This window comes from Netta rufina (genome assembly GCF_964035555.1).
Source record: "Netta rufina genome assembly, chromosome: 13".
NCBI lineage: Eukaryota > Metazoa > Chordata > Aves > Anseriformes > Anatidae > Netta > Netta rufina.
This window is the reverse complement of record NC_140136.1, coordinates 12396837-12417764: the sequence shown is the minus strand read 5'-3', so window position 1 is coordinate 12417764 and position 20928 is coordinate 12396837. Positions and strand designations below refer to the sequence as shown.

The window sequence follows — 20928 nt, the reverse complement described above, 5'->3', positions numbered from 1 at the left end:
TGGGAACAGGGCTGCCGCCAGCCTCAGTACAGAGGGTTCAGAGCAGCCTGCTCTATAATGCCAGCACTGTTCAAACACTGTTCCTCTGTATCCTAATGGGGATTGAGCTGAGAGCATTGCATTTCTGTGATGTAGCAGCACTCTAGATCAGATCCTGGCCCTCTTTGCCCAGCTGAGGGCTTGCTAATTCACATGCAGTGTGAGTTTGTGCACCTATGGTGATGGACGTGGCAGCGTGTCAGATTGCAAGGACGAATACCCTTCAGGCACCTAACGATGCTCTGCTTCCGTGCTCAGGTTGTTCCAGTCGGTTGCACAGTGCTGCATGGGGCAGAAGCAGGCCCAGCAAGTGATGGAAGGGACGGGTGCCAGTTAGGTGAGCTGCATCTCGTGCGGTAAGCGTGCCGGCCTGGAGGTCCCCGTCCCATCGACCGACAGAAGAATCCGTAAGGCTCTTCCCGACCTTCCCAGCTCCCTCGATTGGGTTACATGCAACAGATCCTGGGTGAAAGTCTGTGTGGGCACGTTCCAAAGTTTGAAACAAGTTTTTTGACTTTTGGCCAAAATTCAGAAGATGCTGTGAATATCATTTTGAACTAGTGTAAATACAAGGAACAGAAACATTTGTCTGGACTTTTGGGTTTGTGCAAATTGTGTAAAAGGCAGGTGGGTAACTGGTGCCTGTCCAGCTTGTAATAAAGGGGCAGCTGCTGATGCCAAGCACTTGTCTGGGGCAGACCTCCTTGTCCTGACATTCCCAGACTCCCAAAGAATATTGAAAAGCCAGTTATATTATTATGTAACTTATTTTTTCTTTATGTGGATGGGGGACCTTTAAATCACTAAGTTGTTTTACAAAAAAAAGGTGGATACGTTTGGAATATGGGAATATTATGGAGTTAGGGGGAAGGGTGAGGGAGGGATTTGAGGTTCAGCTTTTCTTTTCCCCCCCACCCCATCAAATGCTGACAGACAGCAAGTGGTGTGGCAGTCAGAGAACGCCTCCTTTCTGTTGAAGACACACCTCAGGCCCTTTGGGAGAGGGTCAGCTGTTTTTAGTAAAGAAACCAGAGACCAGGCCTATAGCTTTTTTTTTTTTTTTTTTTTTTTTTTCCTCCTGACACTTGTAAATTTTGGAGGGGGGGGAATAAATCTAGACCTTTCCCTACCCTGTGACCACACAGTATAAGTTTGTTTAAAAAAAAAGAAAAAAACACGCAAAAAAAAAAAAACAAAAGCAAAGAAAAAAAGGACCAATACAGCCCATTTTGTAAGGATTTTGAATGTTTTGTAAAGTATTGGTCCATGTGTTGTATTTTGTAGCCTTTCTAGTTCTTGGGCTTTAGTTCTCCCACTTCTTGTATGTATGCATACTGTAGTTACACATTAAAGTCATGACATGCAGCACGTGCCCCTGTGCTTATTCTCTCCAGTTCCATCCTACCTGGCCAGATGATGTCTTTCAAAGTCCGTTTCCACCCATCCAAAATTTGCAACTTCCCAGTGTATTTTGGGCAGTGTCTAGCAAGAGCAACTGGGTTTGCTTCTAGGATTGAGGCGAGAGGGAAAATGTTACGCATATAGATAGGGCCTCGTTTTGAAGTGCAAAAGGGAAGGGCACAGTAGCTGTGTGGAGATGGAGACGCCGTAGTTGTGAGTTCATGAGTTCATCTCTGACAAAGTTGGGCTGGAAAGGAGACTGCAGTGGAGGGACGCAGAGCAAAGGTAGCACACCAGCTTAGTTTCTAATTATTTGCTCACTGATAAGGTGCTTCTTTCAGCAGGCATATGTGCAAGCTTGCTAGTTAGCTAGCTCAACCTGTAAGAATAGGTAGCTTTAGCACTGCTAATGCTCTGCTAATGTTCCCTGTAGCCTATACCATACAAGGAAAAGGGATTCACTGCTTCCTTCTTTACATGGGCAGAGAGGTCAGGATTCCCTGCTGAGCTTTAGGGATTCTCCCTGTCTGTGCTTTTGCTGCACAGAGAGAAAATGAGATCCAAGGGACCACGGAGCCAAACATGCAGGTGGACTGTGGCTCAAGAACTTAAAGGAGTAGTTGCTTACCAGTTCCTACACTTCCCAGGCCTTTGTTTGGCAGGTCAGCAGTTGTGCTGAAATTGGACATTTTAAAGTTGGAATCATTTTCTTACGGTATTGAAACTCCTAGCTTGTTCTCCCCTCCTGGTTAGAATACAGTGAATTATCAGTAACCAGTTTTACCCCAATTTGGTGGGGTTTCTCTGCTACTTCACAAAACCGTATGCAGAGCTTCTTGGCTTGTCCTACTGGCTCCTAACACTGGCTGTGCTGAAGCTCAAAGGTCTCTCTGGTTCTGTACTAATGCTGCTGTACATGGCTAGTTCTCTTCCGGCCTTAGGAACTGCTAGGTTGGTGTAAGAAAGTTGAAGGTAGAGAGGACTCGGCCAAGATCCCAACCTGCATTACAGGAAGTTAATTTCCTACCTACAGGCTGGTAGGATAGAGGCAACTACATCTCATATCCTCTTACCAGGTAAGGATCCTGCAGCTGGTACTGTCAAATACTGCTGGTGTCACTCCACGGAGATTATTGGGGTCCTTGCCAGCAGAGACTCTGGGTAGAATGTACTCACGTTGATGAACTTAAGGCTTTCTGTTCACTGTGTGCATAGTTTGAAGCGTAGCCTGCTGTGTGAAGAGCCAAGCCTGGGACTTTGAACAGCCACTGCCTTGTACCACTGTAAAAGGGGTGGGGAGAAGCACACTGGGTCATGTTAAAGCACCCTGGCCCCAGCAGTGCAGTTCGGGATGTAGCTGACCTTTATACCCAGGGATACAGTCTGGGGTTTGCCGGTTTGCAGTAACAGCAGCAGCAAAGATCTCTTCTAGCTGGGGCTTTGCACTCTGCTGAAGTAGACTGCACTGGGTAAGAAATGTTCCCTCAGAGCCTGAGCTCAGGGACCGCATCAGCTGGAGTGCGGGTATCAAATGCTTCACCTACAGCAGCTGCAGACCTGTGACCCTCCTACATGGGGTCTTCTCAAGCCCTTACAGGAGTGCTTTTCACAGAAGTAAAAGGAAACATTCTGCCATACATAAAAAACAGAGATAGATGGGCTCGTACTTGTAAAATGCTTAGTGTTAAGAAATTGTGTGAAGAGTTGTTTGTTAGCATCCCTAGTCTGAACCTACCAGCTAGCTTTCTTTCTGCCCTGTTCACCTGGACAAGGCGCAGTTCTTGCTTTAAACCTGGGATGCTGAATGAGGGAATTCACTTTTTATTATGATGGTGTATGTCTGTCTCCCTTAAGCAACCATTGAACAACCAGATCTGGATTTTAAGTTCTTCAGAAAAAGACAGTAGTTGTGCTCCAGAGCTTTCCCTGAAAGATAAGGCCACCCAACAATGCTATTGTTGTGCAAGATTTTTTTTTATCTATGTAGAGGTAGCTGAAAAGCCACAAACCGTGAGGAACAAGTGGGTCCATATTCAATCTTGGCATCCATTCTCGCTGCTGTAGAAGGGAAGGCTGAAGGCTGCCCTTCCCTCTACGAGCACAGTTGCAGGCAGTTCACTTCCAGGGGCAGTGAGGCTTTCAGCGTACCAGCTCTAGCAGCTGATGCAAGATCCTTTTCTGTCCATAGCGTACATGCAAAGCTTGCTGCTCCCTTTGACTCAGTTTCTCATAAGCTTCCTTTTTTAGCAAGTCCTGGTCTGCTTTCAGGTCTGACCTGTAGGACTCCAGGGTCAGCAGCACACTGTCATAAAGGAGTTTCTTGCAAGGGGCTTTAAGTCTGGAGAGAGCTTCGTTAGAAAGGGTGGAGCTTTCCTCTTCCTCACTGTCATCTTCCCAGCCATCCTGTTCCTTATACTCCTTGAATTCTTCTTCTGACATGCACAGCACCTGAAATGACCCAGGCAAAGAGACGGGTCAGTGGCACCGTGGGTGTGTCAGGCTTTCCTCCCCAGAGAACTGCAGTCTTAGGGCCACAGGGAGCAGGTGAATTGTTCCTTGGCTGCAGTACAAGTAAAACCAGCTCAGACAGCAGCCCTGCACATGGCAGGGGGCTTGGAACTAGATCATCTTTAAGGTCCCTTCCAACCCAAGCCATTTTATGATTCCATGATTAAAAGAGCTTCCAAATCAGAAACCTCAGCTGCTGCCTACAAAGGTAACAACCCTACAGAGCTGCTTGAGGGCAGGTGGCTGCTCCAGGGAAGGACGGTAACAGAGCCATGGGAAGCCTGGCAGATGGGCAGCTACACCCCTACCACTTCCCACACAGGACTATGGAAGAGATGAAAGACATGGACACTTGATGGCTCTTGAACAGAAGGCCGTCATTGCTATCTTTCTCCACTACATATACTTTCCCCGTAGCCCCATGTGCTGTCCATGTGCCTGAATCAGTCATAAAATTGATTAGAGACCCGCAGACACGTGCCTCGAACCAGCCAGCAATTAGCCACTGCCCAAAGCTCATCTTCAACACTGTACCCAAGTTAATTTATCTCAACCTTGCTCAAGTTTTGGTTCTACTGCTTATTTCCTCATTATTTCTAATTCACGGATGTGTGAAACAGCACAAAGCCACCTGCAAATTCCTTTCCCACAAAATATTAGGACCAAAATCCCTTCCCATGCTTGTCTGCCTTCATTTCACCCTTTCACATGCTGTTCAAGCAGCTGCAGTGTCCGTGCTGTTCCACCTGGCAACTGTGTAGTGTTGCTTACCTTCAGGGTCACAGACAGCTCTTCCTCTGTCAGCACCTCATCCCAGCCAACCACAAAGGCGCCTTCCTCCCCCACCATCTCCAGCTGGCACAAGAAGTCCCACTGCTCCGAGACCAGTTGCCGCTGTGCTTCGTTTTTGGCACCTGTTTGGAACGTGGCAGAGCTGCAACAGCCAACTCACCTTGCAGTGGTGGGGAAGGGGAAACAGGAGGCAGAAAAGGGCACAGCCCCAGCTCTCGAAATGCTACAGAACAGCCTCATTTTCCCTTTATCCTCGAGCCCTGTTTCATTACATCACTATTTACCAGGAGCCACCCCTGCTCCATCCCTTTCCCCCTGTGCCACTCACGCTGCATCGCTGCCCTGCGCACCGTCACCATCTGGATGTCGGCCGTGTCGTTGGTGTTGCCCGGATAGGGCTCCGCGAAGCCGTACATGTGCAGGAGCTGCCAGTTGGCCATCTGCCCGTAGGTGTTGAAGATCTCTTGCCCTTTGCTGATGGGCCGTGTTGTCACCATGCGCAAACACTTCTGCAAGCAGAGAGGGGAGAGGTTCAGAGGCAGCTGTGGCAATCCTACCAGTTGTGAAGGGGGTGGTTCTTGAGCACGGGTGTTGGGTTTTCCTTCAGCAGCGCCGTTCCCAGGAAGGTGATTCAGGTATGTGCAATCTCTTACCTATAATCTTAGGGAAAAAGCTACCTTGTGTGCACAATAGCAGGCAACGAGAAAAACAAGCTTCAGCTCCTGTCCTACAGCAAAAGTGTCTTCAGAGAGGCTCAGCTGACCCTAAGATTTTCCTGGCTAAGGCAAGGCAAGCAGCAGCTGCCTATGTCAAGCAAAATAGCTTCTTCTTTCTGAGGGAGCTGCCCTGGCAGGTGAGTAGTGCTGCTGTGGAGTCAGTGAGCAAACCTTGCACGAACAAGGCCTCAACTCTGGGATGGGGCCCAGTACAAGAGCTTCCCACTCACAGGAGCATATTCCAGGTTGGCGTTGTGGTTGGCCACGTGATTCAAAATATCTGCTACGGGTACCATCATGGGAGGATTGGGTCCCTTCTCATCTTCATCTTCCTCGTCCAAAGGTTCCTGAAAACTAAGACAAGGGACATGAAGACAGGCCTATTTTACATCTTGCAATACAGGGATTTGGCTTACCATTGCACTCCTGTGCAATTGCAACCTTTTAAATAATGCAGCCTGTGATCCTTCACCATCCCCTCATCCTACAATTTGCTTTTTGCCTCCTCTCTGTCAGCACAAAGCCCTCCCTCCTCACCTGTAAGCCATGACAAATGCCACCAGCTGCTTGTACAACTCCAGTGTGTGCACCTTGGGGTCAAAGACGTCGGGGTGGGCCTGCATGAAGGGCAGGACGATGGAGCTGTACTCCAGGTGGATGTTAGCCAGGTCCTTGTCTACTGCTTCGGGGATGCCAGTGCCCTGCAGCAGCCTGCTCCTTTCTTCTTCAGGCCTGGTGCAAAGAAAAGAGCAGCTTCAGCAAGAAAGGTCTGTAAACTCCTTCCCCTAAAGGAAAGGGAATTGATAAAGGAAAGGGAATTAAGCTTCCCCCTGCTCTCTGGATTTTTGATTGCTGTTACAGGTAGGGTCTGGAGCATCCCTCAGGCTCCTGGCACAGGGCTAAATGAGTGGAGATGGAGTCTCCCAGCAGCACCACCTCCACCCCTAAGGCTGTGGGGCCGAATCCCCATCACTGCCCTGTCCCAAGGGGCCACCCCACATCCCCCTGTGCCCCCTTACCAGAACATGGGGTGATCCAAGCTCCTGAAGTCCTCCCAGAGAGCAAAATAGGGCCTCCACGGGGAGCTGCTGGCCGTGTACTCGTAGAGCAGGGCCAGCAGGAGCGGCACCCACCCGGACTGGCTCTGCAGAGCGTCCTGAGCTATGCACAGAGCGATGACAGAGAAAATAAAGCAGGTTAAAGGCAGATTTCATCCATTCGCTCTGCCCACAAGCCCCCCGGGAGCCTGCTTAGAACCGGGGGGGGGGGGACAGACTCATCCTGCGGGCAGGACCAGCACCCTGGGGACACCCCGGGGCCACTCTGGGGACACCTTGGGGACACTTTAGGGAGACTCTGGGGACACTTTGGGCCCCTCCCCAGTGCTCACCGTCCCTCAGCAGCCCGCGGATGCCGCAGGTGTGCTGGGAGAGCAGCGCGGGGCGCGGCACGGCCACCAGCAGCTCCCCCGCCGCCAGCTCCTCGCCTGCCACCAGCCCGTAGCCCGACACCGTGCCCTGCCGGCTCAGGCGCACCTGCGGCGAGAGGAGACCCGTCAGCAGGGCAGGGGACACCCCCGACACCCCCAATGTCCCCCTCCCGGTCCCCTCAGGCCGCACCTTGGGGCTCAGCCTCACGCCGGCCGCCCCGCACCACGCCACGAAAGCCGCCGCGGGGTCGCCGCCCGCCGCCATCTCGCTGCCGCCTCACGGCCCCGCGACGGTGGCTGCCGAGGGCCCGAAAGGGCGGCGGGGAGGGAGCGCCGCCTCCTCACAGCGCCCCCCTCCTTTTTCTCTCTTCAAATCCTCCCTTCAAATCTCCTCAGGGAGGCAATTAGCTGCTTAATGAGGGCGGCTCGACGAGAAGCGTGAGGCAAAAACGGAGCGCGCGGCCATGGCGCCGGGCTCCCCTCATGGCTTCCCCTCAGTGCCTCCCCTCAGCGCCTCCTCTCCCTAAAAGCAGGGAGGCTTTGGGCTCTCCAGCACCTCACGCCCCTTCCCTGTGCTCCCCGAGGTGCCCATGTCCACCTATGTCCAGCCCAGCGCACAGCTGTGGGCATACAGAGGAACATTTCAGAGAGCAAAATGGACAATGTGGGACGTGGGTGCTGCTTTGGGTCTCTGCAAAACCATTGCTGGGACTCGGAGTCGAACCGAGGTCGCTGCGGCCACAGCGCAGAGCACTGACCGCTGGGCGAGCACAGCGCCTTGGGTTGTGCTCACCCCGTCTCCCTCAGGGGTCCCACGGCTGCCCTCAGGCATCCCGCGGTGTCCCGGGACAGGGGCAGGGAGAGGGGCTCTGGGGGCAGCCTGGTGGGAGCAGCGAGTCCCCACCTCATCCCCCTGGTGGCACAGGGACAGGGGGGGCTCACGGGGCTGTTCTGAGCATCACCCAAAATCCCAAACATGAGCCTGGATAGCTCAGTTGGGAGAGCATCAGACTTTTAATCTGAGGGTCCAGGGTTCAAGCCCCTGTTCAGGCGAAAGCTTTATCCTTTAGGTGTGAGCAAGGGGAGCCCGAGGGCTGGGGTGGCTGCAGCCTGCCCCAGGCACCCTCTCCTGCCTCTTTTCCTATGTACACGGGGTCTGCTTTGCCTGTCTGTCTGTCCATCCACCACCCAACCCGCACGGGGTCTGCTTTGCCTGTCTGTCTGTCCATCCACCACCCAACCCGGGGTCTGCTTTGCCTGTCTGTCTGTCCATCCACCACCCAACCCGCACCGTAACCTCCTCCTCTTCCTATAAGACCCCCACCCCAGAAAGAAGAGGCAACCGCATCAAACCCGAAGCGTGGTTTATTGGACCGATGAACTTTGCTTCCCAGCGGCTCCCATCCCTTCAGTGCGCAGCGGGCCGGGCGCCCGCCTCCCTCGTCATTCATTTCTTGCCAGCAAGAAAACAAAGAGGTAATAAATAGGAAGCGCATCTGGGGTGAGGGGGGGACAGGCTGGGGGGGCAGGCAGGACAGCCTGGCCCTGGGGCTACAGTCCCAGGGTTGCTCAGGCTCTGGGGGGGGGGGAATATAGCCATCTTTATTTAATTACATTAAAATAGACTATTTAAAAAAACTCTTTCTAGTAGTTAAAAAAATGTCGTTGTCCACCCATCCCTGAGCACGGGGTGCTGGGGACAGCGGGGAGGGCAGGGACCCCAGCCCAGCTCCCCCCCTCCTCCATGTGCCCAGCCGGCCCCGCGGCAGGGAGGTGGCCGATGGGGGTGATATGGGGGCGAGCGGGGTGGAAGCAGTGCAGCAGCACCGGGGGGCTGCGGGGGGACGCACACAGCCCCTGCCCGGGGCTAAATGACGTGGCAGCAGTTGAACTGCCCCAGGGACAGGAGGCTCTCCTTGGAGCTGGGCCGGATCCTGAAGGCCAGGGCTTTCTCACACAGAGGGAACTGCAGGAGCCGGTCCCGCAGGCTGCCGCTCTTGCCCTTCCCCGGGTCCAGCTTTATCACGTTCTCCGCGCCCGCCTCGGTGCCCCCCGGGCCCGAGCTCTCCACCGCCCGCCGGGCCTGGATGTGGGGGCTGCTGAGGGCCCCCTGGCATTTGTCCGTGGGGTCTGGGGATGGCGGCAGGACGGGCCCCCTTTCCTGGGGGCTCCCCACGTCCTCCTCCCTCCCCTTGGGGGGCTCCAGGGGCCCCGGGGCTCCTCGCCCGCCTCCGATGACACCCGGGCGCCCGCCCCAGCCCCCCGGCTCGGCCCCCCAGCCTGGCACCTCCCCGCGGCACGACAGCCGGCGGGCCCCAGCACGGAGGAAATCTCGCATCTGCTCCTGGTTCAGCGAGCTGCTCTTCCTCTCCATCACGGCGGGCCTGCCCTCCTCCTCCTCCTCTTCCTCCTCCTCTTCACAGATCTGCTGCAGGGCCGGGGCGCTCTTGGTGATGGCGGTGTCGATGGCGGGGGCCTTCAGCAGCACCCGGGGGGGCTGGCGGAGGCCGCGGCCGCTGTCACCGCTGTCCCCACAGGAGGACAGGGAGGGTGGCTGGGGGCTGCCGGGCGCCTCCGCGAAGGGCTGAAGGCCACTGCTGCCATCCACGGGGCTGAACGTGTCCGAGAGGTCGGTCCTGAGAGCGGAGAGGAGCGGAGGAGTCAGCGCCCAGCGTGGGGCTGGGGGGGAGACGGGGAGGCGGCGGGGGCTCACCTGCTCTGCACCTGCTTGGCCAGGTCGTAGAGGAGGCTCCGGCGGCGGCCCTGCTCCTCCTGCTTCTCCCGCAGCATCCTCTCCGCCAGCAAGAAGTAGGTGGCCGTGATGTGGTTGTAGCGGTCGGCCTCCAGTGCCCTGCACGACACAGGGAGGGCCGAGCATCAGTGCCTGAGGGATGCGGCACTCCCAGGGGCGACCCTGGGGGTCTCCAACCTCTTTCCCAACGCTTTGTCCCGGCCGCAGAGGTGCCCCACACTCACTCCTGGATGGTGTCCCGGTCGGCAATGTGCCCGCACGTCATGGCCTGGATGATGATCTCGTGCTCCTCCCGGGACACGCGCTTGTGCGAGGTGAGGGGCAGCAGGGAGCGGCTGGCGGGGGACGGGTCCACCCCCTGCAGCCACGCGTGGCCCTCGATCTGCTCCAGGGAGGCTCGCTGCCGGGGGTCCCGCTGCAGCATCCTGGAGATGAGGCTGCCCGGGGAAGGGAGCAACACCAGGAACCTCCATCAGTGCACAGCCGGGAGCTTTCCCCCATCCCCAACCCGATCCTGGGGCACCCACGGGGACGGGGACACTCGCGGGGACACCCACGGGGATGGGGACAGCTGCCCCGGGGTTACAGAGCGGGGAGAGGTGCCTACTCGGAGCACTGTGCCGAGACGTGCGGGGGCACGGTGTAGCGGCAGTCCATGATCATGGTGAGCGTCTCGCTGTCGTTGGCCTCCTGGAAGGGCGGCTGCCCGCACACCAGCATGTAGAGGATGACGCCCAGGCTCCAGATGTCTGCAAGAGGAAGAGGAGGAGGAGGAGGTTCAGCAACCCGAGCCAGCGTGACCGCCGTGGCCAGGCTGATGTCCCCCAGCATCGCTGAGGACCCCCAAGGAGAGCCCAGGTACCCCCCAGCAGGTTCCAGCAGCGTGCAGGTCCCTTGGGGTGCTGCTCCAGGTCCTGCCCCATAGCAGGCACCACCAACACGGGGAAGGATCTTGCCTATCCCATATCCAAGCAGGTCCCCAGGGACTTCACAGAAGAGGTGGTGGTCAGGGCGTGAAGGCCACCTGCTCTGTCACCTCCTCATCCCTGTTTTTCATCACCTGCACTCAGCCCAGCTCAGCCATGCCCTTACACAGGTCCCAGCTGGATCCCAGCACTGGGATGTGCTGGAGGGGACACCCCAAAGACAGCGGGGACAGGTGGGACCAGGGGCTGCGTGACCCCAACAGCTCCGGGCAGCCCTGAGACCACCACCTGGGGTCTTGGTCCGAGCACACCCAGCGGGAAGGCTCCGGCTGGTGGTGGCAGGATCCAGCCACGGCAGGGATCAGCACCCTTTAGGACACATCACAGCACCACGGCCTCGTCCCTGTCACCCAGAGCCACCTGTGGGCCACCTGCCCAAGCACTGGGTGCCCATAATCCATCCGGGACCCCTAGGGACAGCGCTCCAGCACGCACCCACAGCCCACAGCTACACAAACCCCTCTGGAGGGGGTCCCCAAAGCGGGGTGGCACTGTCACCACAGCTCCCTGCTGCCCTACAGGCTGCAGCAGCCCCGAGCTGTTCTCTCCCAGCTGTGTGGGCACCGGCCCAAACGGGCTCGCTGCCCTCCTCTGGGGACAGGGCCAGGGCCAGCCCCGCCGCCAGCCGCAGCAGTCATCTTCACGTGCCTCCCTGTGACTGCCACACGGACCCGCGGCAGGAACGCGCCCGTGCAGCGCTCCCGCCCCCCGTGGCAGCTCGGAGACTGATTTTCTTGCTATTGCAGAACCGTTTTATTTTTAGGATGCTGAGCACAGGCCCGGGGCTCTCTGCTAATACCTTCAGCTCCTTAAGTGCCCGCATTTTTACATTTCTCATCTGCGCCGGCTTTCTCGCTTGATTTGCTTTTGCAGAGCTAGGCATTCGTGCTTCCATCGCCCCTCTGAGCCCTGCCAGCTCCCGCTTTAGGATCCTTCCCCCTCCGTGCTGAAACCGGGCCGTTGCCTTTAAGAGCTCCAGCGCTTTGTTTTGCTCAATCCTCCTGCCCCAAATTCCAGCGGAGCTGGCGCTGCTCCCGGCCCTGCCTCTCCTCCCACGTCCCCGCTGTCCCCGTGGGGCCTCCCCGCGCCCCGGGACGGGCCCCGAACCCCGGCAGGAAGCTCCAGCAGGGCGGGGGCCAAGCAGAGGAAACTTTCCGAGCTGCAGGCAGCAGCATCCCGAGCAGGTTTCCTTCCGGCACTGAATTGCCTCCGGCTTGGAGCTGCACCGGGTCAGCCTCGCTCAGCCTCCCGCTGTGGCCGAGCACCCAGTGCAGGATTTGTCCCCCGAGGATGCCCAAAACACCACGGGAAGGGGGAGCACAAGCAGAGCGAGCCCGTTCACACCCGTACACCACATCCTGGCAGGGCAACGAGCACACACACAAGGGAGGCACGAGCTCGGGGTGGGCATCACCCGCTCGCTGCGCCCTTACCCACGGCCGGCGCGTCGTACTCATCCCCCAGCAGGATCTCCGGCGCCGAGTATGCCAGCGAGCCGCAGCTGGTGGTGAGCATCTTGCCGGGCTGGAAGCGGTTGCTGAAGCCAAAGTCCGTGAGCTTGACCACCCCTTGCTCCTGGAAGAAGACGACGTTCTCGGGCTTGAGGTCGCGGTGCACCACGTGCAGCTTGTGGCAGTAGGAGATGGCGTGGACGATCTGGGCGAAGTAGTGCTTGGCGCGGCCCTCGGCCAGCCCGCCCTCGTGCCGCATGATGTGGTCGAACATGTCGCCGCCGTCGCCCAGCTCCAGGATGAGGTAGAGCTTGGAGTGGGTGTCGATCACCTCGTAGAGGCGCACCACGTTGGGGTGCTGCACCAGCTTCATGCAGCGCACCTCCTGCAGCAGCTGCCCCGCCGCCTCGCCCGCCAGCTTGCTCTTGTCGATCACCTTGACGGCCACGCGCTGCCCGGTGAAGACGTGGCGCGCCAGCTTCACCACCGCGAAGTGCCCCTTGCCCAGCGTGCGCTCCAGGTCGTACAGCCCCGCGATCTTCCCCTCGGCCATGGCGGCGTCAGGCAAAAAACAGGCATGGGGCGCTGTAGGGCCACGGGGGGGGGTGCTGAGCGGACCGGGCACCCCCTCTGACTTTGGGGTCGGTGGAGACCCGGCACTGATGGTGTTGCACCCCCGTAGTCTGGCCCACAGCACCCCAGGCACCACAAGGAGCCCAACTCCGGTCTCCCAGTACCCCAATAACCCCCTTCCCTTTGAGCACCCCAATCTCCACATCCCCAGCACCCTGAAACCCCAAATTCCAGGCCTCATTACCCCATGACCCCAGGCACCCCAACACTCCCCAACCCGCAGCACCCCAGTCCCCTGGGCATCCCAGTAACCCCACAACCCTGGGCACACCAATATCCCCCTGGTCTCCATCCCCTTGGGCACCCCAATACCCCAACCTCCAGTCACCCCAATACCACCAATTTCCATTCCCAACACACCAACCTCCCCATTCCTCAGCACCCCAATATCCCAACCTCCAGTATCCCACTAACCTGGGCACCCCAATATCCCCTGGTCCCCAGCACCCCAACCTCCAGCCCTCCCAGCACCCCAAAACCCTGGGCACCCCAATCCCCAGTCTTCTGCACACCCCAAAACCCTACTTCCAGCCCTCAGCACCCCAATACTCCACAACCTCTACCCCCCCAGCCCCATGCACACCCCAAAACCCCACTCCCAGGCCCCCAACACTCCCCCAGCCCCCTGCACACTTCAACATCCCACTCCCAGCTCCCTGGGTACCCCAAAACCTCACTGCCAGACCCTGTACACCCTAACACCCCACATCCACACCCTTGTGCACCCCAAAACCCCCACCCTGTGGCCACAGTGCACCCCAGCACCCCACTCCCAACTCCCTGCACACCCCAAATCTTCACTCATAGCACTCAGCACCCCACTCCCAGCCCCCTGAGCACCCCAAAACCCCACTGCCAGATCCCTATGCACCCCAAGATCTCATTCCCAGATTCCTGTGCACCCTAACACCCCACTCCCAGACCCTTGTGCACCCCAAAACCCCACTCCCAGCACTCCACTCCTTGCCCCCTGCATACCCCAACACCCTACACCCAGACCCTTGTGCACCCCACAACCCAACTGAGACCCCTGTGCACCCCAGCACCCCACTCCCAGCTCTATGAGCACCCCAAAACCTCACTCCCAGCTCTCCAACACCCCAAAACCTCATTCCCAGCCCCCTGTGCACCCCAAAACCCCACTCCCAGTCCCCTAGGCACCCTAACACCCTACACCTAGCCCAATGTGCACCCCAAAACCCCACTCTGAGACCCCTGCACATCCCAGCACCCCACTCCCAGCTCCGTGAGCACCCCAAAACCTCACTCCCAGCTCTCCAACACCCCAAAACCCCACTCCGAGACCCCAGTGCACCCCAAAACCCCACTCCCAGACCCCTGCACACCCCAAAACCTCACTTCCAGCCCCCTGTGCACCCCAAAACCTCAGTCCCAGCCCCCTGTGCATCCTAACATCCCACTCCCAGACCCTTTTGCACCCCAAAACCCCACTCCGAGACCCCAATGCACCCCAAAACCCCCCTCCCAGCCCCTTTTGCACCCCAAAACCCCACTCCGAGACCCCTGCAGACCCCAAAACCCCACTCTGAGCCTCCTGCGCACCCCAAAACCCCCCTCCCAGACCCTTTCGCACCCCAAAACCCCCCTCCCAGACCCCAGTGCACCCCCAAACCCCCTTCCCATTGCCCCCCCCGCCTCTCACCGCCCGCCGGAGCTCGGGGCCGCGGGGCTGCTGCGTCCCGGCGGCGCGCCCGCCCCGCTGACGTCACGCGGCGCGGGGGCGCGCCTTAAAGGGCCCCGGCCCCGAGCTGAGGCCGGGCGCAGCTCAGCGCACCCAGCACGGGGGGGGGGGGTTGGGATGCGGGGGTCCTGCGGGGGGGGGACCCGGAGCCCGGGGCCGTTCCTGGAAGCGGCTCGTTTAGCTAATTAGGGGCCGGGGGGCTAAAAAAAGCTCCGGCAGATGAAAAAGCTCTCAGCGCCGCTCCGCTAATGCCTTCCCAGAAGCCCTCCGAGCGCGGCCCTAATGAGCCAGACCCTAACGAGCCGGGCATTAATGAGCGGGACCCTAATGAGCCAGGCTGAGCCCGCTCGGGGTTGGCGTCACCGCTCGCTGCTCCCTCCCCTGGGAGCCAGACCCCGCTGGGGTGTAGGGGCAGGGGGCACTCGGTGCCCACCAGGAGTGGGAAGGGGCACGGGGGGCCTGCACCCTGTGTGTGGGGTGTGGGGGACCCCACAGTGCGGCTGGGGACATCCCAGCGGGGTGAGAGGCTGCCCAGGGGCAGAGGTGCTGCCTCCAAGCGTGCCCAGCTCACGCCAGGCTTCACTGCAGCTTTGGGTTTGGGAGCAGTGCTTGAATGTCCCGGCACCCAGAGGCTCGAGGAGCCACGATGGGGCTGTGGAAGATGCCATCAGGGCTGGAGGCTGCTGCTGGTCGTCCTCACCGTGGCGGAGAGCAGCCCTGGGTGTGCAGGGAGCTCGGAGATGCCACAGGTTGTGGAAGGGATCGAGGAAGGAGAGGTGCTGCTGGCACAGATGGGAGCCCCGAGGCCCTGCAGACGGGGAGCGGAGGCTGCAAATGGGCTCTGAGCCGTGGTTGGGTTCATGCCAGGAGCTAGGGACGGGCAATTTGACCCTCAAAAAGCAGCAGAGAGCTCTGGGTGCCTCGGGAGAGCAGCGCTGATGTTTGATCCCTTCTCCAAAGCACGGCGAGGGATGATGGAGCGAGGCCGGGCACAACCGGAGGCTCCTCTGGCACGGGGCAGCTGGGACCTCGCACCCCTGGGTGGCCACCCCTGGATTTTGGGGCAGGTGGGGCTGAGCTCCTCGCCGTAGCCCCACGCAGGAGCCCCCCCTCCCACGCACCGCCCGCCTCCCCGGCCAGCCGAAGCCCCGTTTCCAGAGCAGCCCACATCCCCGCTGGTTAGCGGAGTGACGCGGCCGCGGCACTTAATTAGCAGGGAGCCGATATAAATTCCCGTAAGCATGTGGGGACGGCGTCGAGGCGGAGAGCGAGCCCGGCGGAGCAGCGCGCCCGGAGCCCCTCTGTGCCCGGAGGAGGTCGGTGGGGTTCTGCCCCGGGGAAGGGTCTGGGGAATGGGGCTGGGCTGTAGGGGTCCCGTGGCACAGCGTGGGGTGGTTTTATGGGGTGAGGAGGGGTCTGTGGGTCCGGGCTGCCAGGCTGGAGCCCCCTGAGTGGCTTTTTGGCCCAACTGAAGGAGCAGGAGCTGGGTGTCATGGGTCTGGGCTGCCTGCATGGGACAGGGTCACCACTCCTGGGTCCCTTTTTTTGGCTCCCCGCGTGGTTTTCAGGCTGCTGAAGCTCGCAGCCCTGTCCTGCATTGGGAGAGGAAAATCTGGATTCCCCCACGGGCAGGGAGCCCTGCAGGGGGCAGGGGGAAACCACGGGCTGGTCCCACCTGGGGACATCAGATGATGGCAACCGAGCTCCAGGCAGCTTGGCCGGGCAAAGGAGGCTGCACCCAAACACTCGGTGCTCAGCAGCCGTCCCGATGAGCCTCTGTGGGTTATTGGGGTAACCGCATGGCTCGGAGGTGCCCGAAAGGGACTCTGCAGTGACATCCAGACCCTGGAGTCCCAGGGCCTTTGGGGACGTTTCCATCACCGCGGCCCTGGGTGCAACGCCATGTGCAGTGCAGGAGGCTGCAGCCACACCAAGTTGCTCCTGTCCGTGCACCAAGCTCCTGCCCGGAGCGTTGCAAACCTGTCCCTAAGGTTGGGCACGAACCACAGCTCGAGGGCTGGCACCTGGAGAGCCCCCCAGCGATGTGATGAAGCCCAGATGCAGCCCGGGCTGGAAGGATCAGCTTCTGGCCTTTAAAACCAGCGGCGTTTCCATGCTCTGTGAGCCTAAGTGTTATCAAGAGCTTCGTGGGACTCGTTTTGGCCGCAGCCTGTGCACTGGCAGGCGGGCACGTGTGGCCTCGGGGTGGTGTGGGAGATGGGCAGGGAGACCCTGAGCCTCCACAAACAGCTGGAGTCCCATCTCCGGGAGGCAGAACCAGCTTTGGATTGCTTTCAACGCTCCCATCTGAAGTCTGGTGGTGGGGGCAGAGCATCAGACCTCACAGCTTTCCCTCTTCTTCTTGCTGTTGAACTCGGGTGCCACCCATAGGGGCACCTTTGGCCAGCACCCTTGGCCAGCACCGTGTCCCTCAGTTACCTGGGCGGTGGCGGTGGGGACCAGGCTTACGCTGGCCCTGTCCCCCCCATGCAGGTCACCCCAGGACCATGCTGAACGTGCTGCTGCTGTGCTACGGGCTGCTGCAGGGCATCCAGGCCATCCTCACCTCGGACCTCAGCCACGGCCACCTGCAGAAGATGAGCACCGGGCTGTACGGGGCAGACAGAGCCCGCTACCCCAGCCTGCTGCGGAAAGTCAAGGAGGTGGTGGTGGAGCCTGCAGGTGAGTCCTGCGCTCCCCGACCCTTGCTGGCACGCCCGGGCTCCCAAAATGCAAGCGGGGAGCCCCCCCTGCAGTGCCAGTGTCCAGCCTCTCTCTGTTTTGCAGGAGCTCTTCCCAGGACGGAGTTTGATCAGATGGCCCTGGAGGTCCAAGAAGCTGATGGTGACCTCCTGCAGAAAAGCAGTGTGCTGGAACCGCAGGTACTGCTCCGTGACCTTGTGTTTCCCTTAAAAAAATAAAAAATAAAAAAGGACCAGGGCTGCTTTGAGTCACACCGGGCTTCTCCACGCCCTAGTGGTCGGGGTGGTTTGGAGCAAACCCTAAACATGGTCTGGGAAGGGAGCATCCCTTCGCTGTCCGCTGAGGAGCGTGGACATGCTGGGATTTGGGAAGCCGGACATCACGGGGCTGGGAAAGCTGTTCCTTTGGGGTCAGCCTTCCAGGGACACTGCTGCAGGGGCTGGGAGGGGAAGCGGCTGGAGGAAGTTCTGGAGGCAGGCGAGGTTTCCCGGCCTAATTTCCTAAGAAAGTGTGGGAACTGAAACTTCCCACCACGCGTTTCCGTAATGAAAAATGGGCGTGAAACATCCTCTTCTGAAATGTCTCAAGCCAGACCAATTGTTCAGTAAAAATCAGCGGGGACTGTGAGGACACCTCCAGCCAGAGGGAATGGGAGCAGGGAATCCACTGTTGAGGACCGTCAGGTCCTTTTAGAGCAAAACACGGACCCGTCCTTCCCCTTGGAGGGTCCAAGCAGGACCTGCTCCTGCTACACCCGACTCAAGGGGGTCATGGATCAACCGCTGAAGTGAAAAAAGGGTTCAGCACAAAGCCCCGAGTGTCTTCTCTTGGATATCTCTGGTTTTGGCAAGCCTTATTTTGTTTGAGATGGAGCTGCCTTGGGCTCCTGGCTCTCTCCAAAATGATTCTTCCTCACCAGCCAGCAGACCACAAACCCTCTCCCTCCTCGTCTCTCTGGCAGGCGTCATCCACAGCCCTGCAGGCTCCGGGCCGAGAAGAGCGCTCTCCCCGCCGCTGCGTCCGCCTCCTGGAGTCCTGCCTGGGCCACCAGATCCCCTGCTGCGACCCCTGCGCCACCTGCTACTGCCGCTTCTTCAACGCTTTCTGCTACTGCAGGAAGATCAGCACCAATTTCCCCTGTGGCAAGAACTAGTGCCGCCGGGCTGCCCGCTCCTCGCCCCTCGGGGCCACTATGGGCCTCTCCCCACGAGCCTCTTCCTCCGCAGCTCCAATAAAGCAGCCGATAGCAAACCCATCACTGAGCGAGACTGGGGCTGGTGTCCTGCTCAGGGTGACTGGGGTGGGCAGGGACCTCCTGGTGTCACCCAGTGCCACCCTGCTCCAGCAGGGCCACCCAGCGCCAAGCCTGGGTGGATTTGGAGACCTCTGATGATGGAGACCTCGTGGCCCCTCTGGGTGACCTGTGCCTGCGCTCAGCCACCGGCATTGCACAGAAACACTTCCCGATGGGAAATGCCTCCCCACAGGGGGGGCTCCGGTGTGATGTGTGGGGCTGTACTGGGGTGGGGGGCTGAGGATCCCCTCAGATTCCCCACAGGGTGCCTCAGGCTTCCCCCTGGGTCCCTTCAGGCTTCCCTCAGACTGTCCTCAGGCTCTCCCTGACTCCTGTCAGACTCTCCCTCAGACTCCTCTCAGAATCCCCCTCAGAATCCCCCCAGACTCCCCTCTAAGACTCCAATTACCCCTCAGTCTCCCCTTAATACTGCCCCTAAGACCCCCTCAGGCTCCTCTCTGACTCCCCATCAGCCTCAGTCTCCCCCAGACTCCTCTCAGAGTCCCCTCAGCCTCCCCCTCAGACCCCTTCAGAATCCCCCCAGACTCCCCTCAGACCCTCCCCTAAGACTCTCTCTGACCCCCCTCAGTCTCTCCCTTAGGACTCCCCCTAAGATCTACTCAGAATCCCCTCAGACTCCCCTCTAAGACTCCAATTCCCCTCAGTGTCCCTTTAATACTCCCCCTAAGACCCCCTCAGTCTCCTCTGTGACCCCCCTCAGCCTCCCCCAGGGTCCCCTCAGGATCCCCTTTAAGACTCCCTCTGACCCCTCAGCCTCTCAATTAGGACTCCCCCCAAGATCCCCTCAGAATCCCCCCAGACTCCCCTCTAAGACTCCAATTACCCCTCAGTTTCCCCTCTACGACTCCAATTCCCCTCAGTTGTCCCCTTAATACCCCCCCTAAGACCCCCTCAGGCTCCTCTGTGACTCCCCCTCAGCGTCCTCCTAAGACCCCCTCACGATCCCCTCATGATCCCCCTCAGACCCCCTGAGTCTCCTCTTAAAACTCCCCCTAAAACCCTTTCAGCCTCCTCCCTGACTCCCCCTCAGCCTCCCCCATCCTCCCCTAACCCCCTCCCTCCCTCTCCTTTTCAAAATTCCCCCCAAACCTCCCCCAAACCCCCCCAATCCCCTCCCCTCCGCGCCAACCCCTCCCTCCCGCGCAGGGCCCGCCGGGCCGGTGAAGCGGGCGGGGCTGCGGCCGGCGTCAGGCGAGCGGCCGGGGGAAGGGGAAGGGGAGGGAAGGGAAGGGAAGGGAAAGGAAGGCGAAGAGAGGAAAGGAGGCGCTGCCGCCATGATGTCGTGTTGCCCCGAGCTCCACTTCAACGTGGACAACGGCTACCTAGAGGGGCTGGTGCGAGGCTTCAAGGCGGGCGTGCTGCGGCACGGCGACTACGTGAACCTGGTGCAGTGCGAGAGCCTGGAGGGTGAGCTATTGGGGGGGGGGGGGTCGGGTCCTTGTTGTGTGTTTGCTTATTTATGTGTTTATGACGTTTTTATATGTATGTTTTTAAGTTTTTTTGTGCCCAAAGCCTCGTCTAACCTTGCCTTCAGCACCCCCAGCCTCTCTGGGTGACCCGCTGCAGGGCCTCCCCCCGCCCTCAGAGCGAAGGATTTCCTCCTCATATCCGACCTAAATCTCCCCTCTTTCAGCCCAAGCCCGCTCCCCCTCGTCCTCTCGTCATCTACCCAAGCAAATTGTCCCTCTGCAGCCCTTTTATAAGCTCTCCGTGAGGTGTCCCCACAGCCTGCTCTTCCCCAGGGTGAACACCCCCACCTCCCTCAGCCTTCCCTCACGGCAGGGCTGCTCCAGCCCCTTGGTCACCTTCGAGTCCCTGCTCTGGACCTGCTCCCACAGCCCCACGTCCTCCTCGTGCTGGGGGCTCCAGCCCTGGACAGAATCGTGGAATTGTCGAGGTTGGAAGAGACCTCGAGATCATCGAGTCATCGAGGACGCAGCACTCCAGGTGGGGTCTCACAAGGGCAGAGCAGAGGGGGACAATCCCCTCTGTCCCCTGCTGCCCACCCCTTTTTTAATGCAGCCCAGGATGCAGTTGGCCTTCTGGGCTGCGAGCACACACTGCTGCCTCACAGCGAGCTTTTTGTCCACCAGAGCCCCCAAGTCCTTCTCTGCAGGGCTGCTCTCAATGAATTCTTCTCCCAGCCTATCCTTATGTCTGGGATTGCCCGCACCCAGGTGCAGCACCTTGCACTTGGCCTTGTTGAACCTCATTAGGTTCTCGTGGGCCCAATTCTCCAGCTTGTCCAGGTCCTTTTCGATGCCATCCCTTCCTTCTGGTGTACCGACTGCACCACTTGGTTGTGGCCATCCCACCCCAGTTGGTCGGTGCCACGCTGCTCTCTGTGCCATCCTAGGTGCCAAGAGGATCTGCCTGTAACCCACAAACACCAACACCTGCTCCCTAGTGAAACGGGTCGGAGACAGGCGTGTCTTTAGGTGTCAGTGGCACTGCAATGGTTGGATTTGTCCTAAACTTCTGAAAATGCCAGGCAACTGCTA

The 20928-nt window shown here is 59.3% G+C and overlaps 5 protein-coding genes across 9 annotated transcripts in view; 3 read left to right on the top strand and 2 right to left on the bottom strand.

Moving 5' to 3' along the window:
* CNOT1 (CCR4-NOT transcription complex subunit 1) overlaps nucleotides 1-1382 on the top strand; it is a 58004-nt gene extending 56622 nt beyond the window's left edge. For 3 of the 5 annotated variants that reach the window (XM_084294588.1, XM_084294589.1, XM_084294587.1), the window contains exon 49: nucleotides 298-1382. In XM_084294588.1, the coding sequence (XP_084150714.1) occupies nucleotides 298-376 (79 nt within the window). In that variant the 3' untranslated portion in view covers nucleotides 377-1382. The remainder of the gene's footprint in view (nucleotides 1-297) is intronic. The other 2 variants (XM_084294591.1, XM_084294590.1) reach the window with 1 other exon arrangement.
* Nucleotides 1383-3347: 1965 nt separating this feature from the next.
* SETD6 (SET domain containing 6, protein lysine methyltransferase) lies at nucleotides 3348-7172 on the bottom strand. Its single transcript, XM_084294715.1, has 8 exons — nucleotides 7076-7172; nucleotides 6847-6991; nucleotides 6476-6617; nucleotides 5994-6188; nucleotides 5687-5810; nucleotides 5069-5249; nucleotides 4720-4862; nucleotides 3348-3888 (listed from the first exon to the last, which is right to left on the bottom strand). Exons 1-8 carry the CDS (start codon nucleotides 7148-7150, stop codon nucleotides 3580-3582), a joined length of 1314 nt encoding a protein of 437 aa, XP_084150841.1. The 5' UTR covers nucleotides 7151-7172; the 3' UTR covers nucleotides 3348-3579.
* Nucleotides 7173-8254: 1082 nt separating this feature from the next.
* On the bottom strand, nucleotides 8255-14416 carry LOC311214113 (SNF-related serine/threonine-protein kinase-like). The gene is made up of 6 exons (XM_084294557.1): nucleotides 14371-14416; nucleotides 12057-12659; nucleotides 10245-10386; nucleotides 9862-10074; nucleotides 9599-9736; nucleotides 8255-9521 (listed from the first exon to the last, which is right to left on the bottom strand). The coding sequence occupies exons 2-6, from the start codon at nucleotides 12625-12627 to the stop codon at nucleotides 8753-8755; spliced, it is 1833 nt and encodes a 610-aa protein (XP_084150683.1). The 5' UTR covers nucleotides 12628-12659; nucleotides 14371-14416; the 3' UTR covers nucleotides 8255-8752.
* Nucleotides 14417-16916: 2500 nt separating this feature from the next.
* AGRP (agouti related neuropeptide) lies at nucleotides 16917-18265 on the top strand (the record flags this gene model as incomplete). Its single annotated transcript, XM_084294723.1, has 3 exons — nucleotides 16917-17091; nucleotides 17197-17291; nucleotides 18074-18265. The coding sequence occupies 3 exons, from the start codon at nucleotides 16917-16919 to the stop codon at nucleotides 18263-18265; spliced, it is 462 nt and encodes a 153-aa protein (XP_084150849.1).
* Nucleotides 18266-19658: 1393 nt separating this feature from the next.
* ATP6V0D1 (ATPase H+ transporting V0 subunit d1) overlaps nucleotides 19659-20928 on the top strand; it is a 33081-nt gene continuing 31811 nt past the window's right edge. Inside the window, exon 1 of the mRNA XM_084294788.1 lies at nucleotides 19659-19834. Coding sequence (XP_084150914.1) covers nucleotides 19702-19834 — 133 coding nt within the window. The 5' untranslated portion in view covers nucleotides 19659-19701. The remainder of the gene's footprint in view (nucleotides 19835-20928) is intronic.

Excerpts from the sequence above, each read along its gene's own strand:
- SETD6 (XM_084294715.1), bottom strand. The coding sequence starts at position 7,150 with ATGGCGGCGGGCGGCGACCCCGCGGCGGCTTTCGTGGCGTGGTGCGGG. Across the intron at positions 6,992-7,075 it reads GCGTGAGGCTGAGCCCCAAG|GTGCGCCTGAGCCGGCAGGG; the intron begins GTGCGGCCTGAG and ends CTCTCGCCGCAG. Across the intron at positions 6,189-6,475 it reads TTGGATCACCCCATGTTCTG|GCCTGAAGAAGAAAGGAGCA; the intron begins GTAAGGGGGCAC and ends TCTTTGCACCAG.
- LOC311214113 (XM_084294557.1), bottom strand. The coding sequence starts at position 12,627 with ATGGCCGAGGGGAAGATCGCGGGGCTGTACGACCTGGAGCGCACGCTG. Across the intron at positions 10,075-10,244 it reads GTCTCGGCACAGTGCTCCGA|CCTCATCTCCAGGATGCTGC; the intron begins GTAGGCACCTCT and ends TTCCCCGGGCAG. Across the intron at positions 9,522-9,598 it reads GCCAAGCAGGTGCAGAGCAG|GACCGACCTCTCGGACACGT; the intron begins GTGAGCCCCCGC and ends CTCCGCTCTCAG.